Raw genomic sequence first — 6,255 nt, 5'->3', positions numbered from 1 at the left:
TATTGTTGAGGCCCGTACTGCCCGGCCTGGTGGCCACTGTGTTGTAGACCGCTCTGCCGCTCCAGTCCGCGGGTCAGAGCCTAGCAAGAGACGCGAAGAATGGAGACAAGACAGGGTGTATGATCAAGTCCAGTTTCTCGTTTATTGTCTCTCTTCATTTCTCTCCATTGTCTCTCTCTGTTGTCTCTCTCTTTGAAGTCCAGGGTATTTATACACTTTGTCAAATGCCTTGTAGGCATGTGGATACCACGTGCCTTGCAGGTGTGGATATGACGTAAGCCTTACAGACATGTATGGAGTGGATAGCATGTGCACTGTGTGTCTTGCAGCTGTGGGCACTAAACAGCAAAACAAGGTATGTGGGATAAACAAGATATTTATCAGAGTGTGCTCAGCTGTTTGTAGGCTGTTGAAAACCAAGTCTCATGTCAGGGTATATGGCTCAAGATGGCTGCAAAGCTGATAGCCGCTTTCTGCTACAAGCCGGCTCCCAACACAGTATTTCTCCGTTCATTCTTTGTCTTTGCTTTTATTTTTCTTTTCTTCCTCCTCTTCTCCCACCTATTCCTTCTCCTCCCCTTCACCCTCCTCCTCCCCTTCACCTCCCCCCCACCTTTTCTCAAGCTCCATTTTGATGCAACATTTTTTTGTCCTTTTATGAAATATTTAAAAAAAATTTTTGGTTTAGAAACTCATTCTATAATTCATTTTGCAGCACTAACTCAAACAAACATACAACCTACTTTTTAACTAAGCACCCACCACATACTGTCCCCTTATTGGCCAGCAGTTTATCTATGGGTAAGGAAGGCTCTGGCTTTTGTAGCAACTCAGAATACAATGGATTCATGCCAAGTAACCAAATCCCACTGGTCATGATCCAAACAGCTAATGGCCACTGAGTTATGAGGGCCTACAGTGGCAACATTTTATTTTCTTGTTTTTTTTTTTTTTTTTGTTGTTGTTGTTATTTTGTTTTGTTTTGTTTTTCGAGATGGGGTTTCTCTGTGTAGCCCTGGTTGTCCTGGAACTCACTCTGTAGACCAGGCTGGCCTTGAACTCAAATCTACCTGCCTCTGCTGGGATTAAGGGAGTGAAGCACCACTGCCTGGCTAACATTTCATTTTCTTAATGTTTCTGTGAAGTATGTTTTACTATCTACTATCAACTGCCTTAGAAATGTGGCCTGCAGCACAGAGAAGCCAACAAGGATGGAGCCTCACAGTTCTATGGGAAGCCATCGCGGAAGTTCTACAGACAACTGCTGAATATGGGCCTAACACAGAACAAAGTCTATACAAACCTGTCAGCTCCCCCAACAAGCTTGCTGTTAATTCCTTTCTTTTTTTTTTCTTTTAAAATTGCTTTATTAATTTCAAATTATGAAAAAGATTTTTTTTCCTAAAATGGGTTAAATTGCCATGCTGACAGGAATGTATAGAATGAAATGCAACAATTAAACAATGGTTAGTAGAAACGTTAAGTGAAAGCACCAAAAGTTTACAGAAAACAAAAAAATAGCCCACTAGATACAAGCTTGTAAAACAGTAGCCATTTTATAAGCTCAGAAAATCTTAGATTTCAAGGTATGAGGCAAAAGTCATAATGATTGTCAGGTCCCGGTGTTAGGAACCACTCGTAAGGCCTCATCTGCTGCTCCTTACTCTTCTTGGCTTTCATCCCCTGCCCTACAAATCTTCCAACATCCTCTCCCCTTTCATCGTGATCAACATGTCTATTAGGTATGGTCCATTGAAAGTTACACACAAATCGCCTGACTTTCCTTCTGATCGCTTCCTCAGGCTTCTTGTCTTCAACTTCTTCCAGAAGGTGGGATTCTTCTTCACTTTGTCTGGAGGCCTTCCCACCTTTCTTGAAATCCAGTATGACTTGTTTGATTTTGGACGCCATTACTCCTGGGCCGATCCTTGCCTCCTCTTCCTAGCAAAGCTCACCACCAGGTGAGCCGAAAGCTTTTACTTCTCAGACCTGCTCCACTCCTCCTCCTGCTGCTGCCTTCCCCAGGCACTGTGCCGGCCACCAGGAGCTGCGCCACCAGGAACAGGTGCCTCCGTTAGGGATGACGGGCTGGAGAGAATGCTTTGTTAATTATTTTCAATGAATTAATGTTATTTTAGGGGACTTTTCGGTGGAAAATATTATCTCACTAAAATTTACTATTATCAAATTGAGTCTACAAACTATTATAAGCCCAATACTGTATTCTTATTAATAATTCCAATGATCATGTTCAGTGTTACAATGATATAGAGTTGTAATTTCAGAATGGCTTCAGTGGTAATTAGAACCAAAACTACAAATATGCCTTTCTCGTAATTGGTTATGATCCATTCTGTTCACTCATTTTTTTCAGCCCCCCACCCCCACTCTTATTTTTTGAGTTTGCTCTGTGACCACATCCTTTGTAAATGCACTTTCTACCTGCTAATTCTGCTTATATTCTGGGCATGCATTGATTATGTAAATCCTGCCTATATTATCATTTAGTTTGAGGTAACATTAAACTTCTTAGGTATCTTCAGGCCTTACTTGCCCTAAAGTATCCCCCAGGGAAGCAGCCAAGCATAATAGATGCATCCTTTGCTAGGAAAATTCTCTCATTCTCTAAGGTGACTTGGTTTCCCCTGGAGCAGGCAGCTGACTGCCATTTTTCATTTCTAACTGAACTACAGCACCGGTTTCCCTGGGGGCAGTGGAGGTGGGCGGTTCTAGGGCTTCCAAAGAGCTCCAGGCAATATGATTTTACTCTCAGAAGACTAGAAGCTATTCCTACTTTCTGGCTACTTCAGGAGGAAGCTCCCCCTCTCCCCAACCCCCATTTTTCAAGAAGATGGGGTTTCCCTGTGTAGCCTGAAATTCGTTCTGTAGACCAGGCTGGCCTGGAATTTAGATCTGTGTCTGCCTCCCAAGTGCTGGACTAAAGGTATGCCACTACGCCTGGCTAAGGAGTAAGCTTAATTTTAATTTCCAGATCCTGGTACTGCCTTCCTTCCCACCTCTCTTCTGAAACATCTTTCTTGCTTCAAGCAGTTTGTAGTTGTTCCACACGAGTCAGGGTTCAGGACTCTAAGCAGAAGATGACTGTGTACAGCTGCCAGAGAGGATTTATGGGAAAGACAGTGGGTAGACCCCAGAATGAATGAAGGCTAGGGATCCAGAAGAGGAGCCAGGCAGATTCAGGGGAAGTGGACAGCTGTGAGCACAACTTAGTCACCACACCAGGGGAACAGCTTGGAAGTCTTTGTCACTGTGACACTGAGCATTGCCTCTGGCATGGCTGTCACCTTGGGAGACATCAGAGGTCTCTGCTGCATCTGGCAGAGTCCTCTAACTCCGAGCTCCAGGCTTCTGGGTTCTGCATGACTCACAGGGAGGAACAGAGCCTGGATTAGCCAACCTTGTTTTAATTCTCTAATTTCCTAGGGGCATGGCTCTGTTTCTTGAGACTATGAAATGAAATGATTTCCTGAACCATAAAGGAGTCTGGGTGCAGTCACCCTTCAAAATCTCATCAAATAAGGATTATTCTAGACCCAACTCTAGGGACATAACCCTCTCTTCTTAATGGGAGGGGGGAATAACTTTTTCTTAAAGGGATAAGTGTCCCTTCCTTCTTAACAAAGACTATCCAGCACTTGGGAGGCAGAGGCAGGCAGATCTCTGAGTTTGAGGCCAGCCTGGTCTACAGAGTGAGTTCCAGAACAGCCAAGGCTACACAGAGAAACCCTGTCTCAAGAAACAAAAACAAAACCAATTTCCTGGATTTTTTGGACCTATAACAATATGTAATCAATTTATGTATTCAAATTATACTAATTTATAAATATCTGTTCTATTCTATACTCACATTTAGTATATCACACTAAAATATTTACTTTGCTATCGTAAAATAATGTAATTGACATATTAATGGTCTTCTTAATGACCACCTCCAACATAGAACTAAAGATAACTGTATTTCAATAAATCTATAGCATCATGTATTAGTTAGGGTTTTCTAGAGTCACAGAACTTAGTGACTGTCTCTCTATATTAAGGGAATTTGTTGTGACTTACAGTTTGTAATTCAACTAACCCAACAATGGGCAGCTGTAGACGTGAAGTCCAAGAATCTGGAACTCTGTCTCATGAGGCTAGTTGTTTTCAGCTGGTCTTCTGTAGATTCCAACAGCAGTGCTGTCAAGTGAATGCAAGCGGGGAGAAGAGTGAATCGTCTTTTTTCCACCTTATGTAGGTCTCCTGCAGAAGGTGTGGCCCAGATTAAAGGTGTACACCACCAAGCCTCCATAAGGGACTTGTTTTGTCCCAGGCTGACCTTGAACTCAGAGATCTCCTCGCCTTAGTCTCCTGGGATTAAAGGCGTGTACTACCTTGCCTGGGCCTAAGCTTTTCATGGCCACTATGGCACAAGATCTTCATGCCAAGATCCAGGTCAGAATCTTGTATCTCCCAGCCTCAAGATCTGGATCACAGGTGAGCCCTCCAATTCTGGATTGCAGTTCATTCCAGATATAGTCAAGTTGACAACAAGGAATTATCCATTACACATCAAACCTTCAAAACATAACACTTAAAAACATTTAAGCAGATGTTAAATAGCTGTGAAATATTCTTACTTTAAGAAACTGTCTTAGTTTGCTTTCTAAGGCTGTAATAAACACCATGACCAAGATCAACTTTGGAGGAAAAGAAGTTCATTTCATTTTATCATATTATGGAAGGAAGTCAGGGCAGGAACTCAAGGCAGGAGCCGGGGCAGGAACTGAAGCAAAATCGTGACGCTGCTTACTGGCTTGTGCTCTATCGTTTTCTCAGCCTGTTTTTTTTTCGTACAACCCAGGTACCACCAGCCCAGGTGTGGTGCTACTTGAAGTGGGTTTCCCGCATTAATCATTAATTTAAAAAAAAAATACCCAAAGCCTTGTCTACAGGCCAACCTGAAGGATACATTGTTTCAAGTGAAGTTTCCTCTTCTCAGACAACCCTAGTTTGTGACAAATTAAGAAAAAGTTAGGCCAGGAAGTGGGGGCGTATGCCTTTAATCCCAGCACTTGGGAGGCAGAGGCAGGCAGATTTCTGAGTTTGAGGCCAGCCTGGTCTACAGAGTGAGTTCCAGGACAGCCAGGGCTACACAGAGAAACCCTGTCTCAAAAAACCAAAAAACCAAAAAACCGGAAAAAAAAAAAAAGTTAACCAGCACAGAAGCCAAATACTTATGAAACACTCCATAGCTCTCAGGAGATACTCTGCAGCTTTAACACCAGGCCAGAATGCTGTTGCCATCCAACCAGGCTCAAGGTGTTGCTAGTCACTTTAATATCCCATTTAACTTACATCCTAGCAGTTGAAAAACAAAGTGATTTATACACATGTATTTTCCTGAGGGGCTGGAGAGATGACAGTCAAGACAACTTGCTATTCTTACAGAGGACCTGAGTTCCAGTCTCAGCGCCACCATCGGCAGTCCATAACCAGCTACAAACCCAACTCCAAGGGATCTGATGTCCTCTTCTGGTCTCAATGCATGTTGTGCTCATGTGCACAAGTTCACATTCAGGTACACACACACACACACACACCTGCACATATAATTAAAATATTTTTAAATTGTAAAAAATAGATTCCCTTGATAACTGGAAAGTATATCAATGTTACATTTTCTTTCTGTTACATTCTGATTTTTTATTAAGATTTAAAAAAATCCTGTCAGGTGGTGGTGGTGAACACCTTTAATCCCAGCACTTGGGAAGCAGAGGCAAGTGAATCTCTAAGTTCAAGGCCAGCCTGGTCTACAGACTGAGTTCCAGGACACCAGGGCTACACACACACACACACACACACAAAAAAAAAAAAAAAAAAAAAAAAAAACCTTGTCTGGTCTCAGCAAATGGGGGAGAGGGGAAACCTTAGTGAAAACCAATTTTAAATCTTTACACAATTTTTCCCCATATTTTATAATCAAGACATGAAGGGTGCAGAATTCTGTTCTTGCTGACTGCTTAGTTATATCTGGTAATGTTTAACGTTTTAATCAAATGTAACTTACACATCACAGAAGTCACCCATTTAAGGTATCCTAGGCAACATTCTTCTCAACGTATTCACAGAGTGGTAAAACTCTCAGTACTTGAGAATATTTCCATCATCCCACAGTGAAACCCCACGGTCAGCAGCAGCTACTCCGGTTTTTACAGAGCTAAATCTAGGTGACCGCAGAGCTTTCTCTTTCTGTTC

At 42.4% G+C, this 6,255-nt stretch overlaps 1 protein-coding gene across 1 annotated transcript; it reads right to left on the bottom strand.

Annotated features, from left to right (window-relative positions):
- Nucleotides 1-1,581: 1,581 nt before the first annotated feature.
- LOC117717492 (protein BEX4-like) lies at nucleotides 1,582-2,081 on the bottom strand. Its single transcript, XM_034514702.2, has one exon. It carries the CDS (start codon nucleotides 1,909-1,911, stop codon nucleotides 1,582-1,584), a length of 330 nt encoding a protein of 109 aa, XP_034370593.1. The 5' UTR covers nucleotides 1,912-2,081.
- Nucleotides 2,082-6,255: the final 4,174 nt, after the last annotated feature.

Source organism: Arvicanthis niloticus, chromosome 12, assembly GCF_011762505.2.
Source record: "Arvicanthis niloticus isolate mArvNil1 chromosome 12, mArvNil1.pat.X, whole genome shotgun sequence".
In the NCBI taxonomy this organism is placed as follows: domain Eukaryota; kingdom Metazoa; phylum Chordata; class Mammalia; order Rodentia; family Muridae; genus Arvicanthis; species Arvicanthis niloticus.
Note: the sequence above shows the minus strand (reverse complement) of the source record. Positions and strands in the feature narration are given on the sequence as shown.

Coding starts and splice junctions, on each gene's coding strand:
- LOC117717492 (XM_034514702.2), bottom strand. CDS start 1,911: ATGGCGTCCAAAATCAAACAAGTCATACTGGATTTCAAGAAAGGTGGG.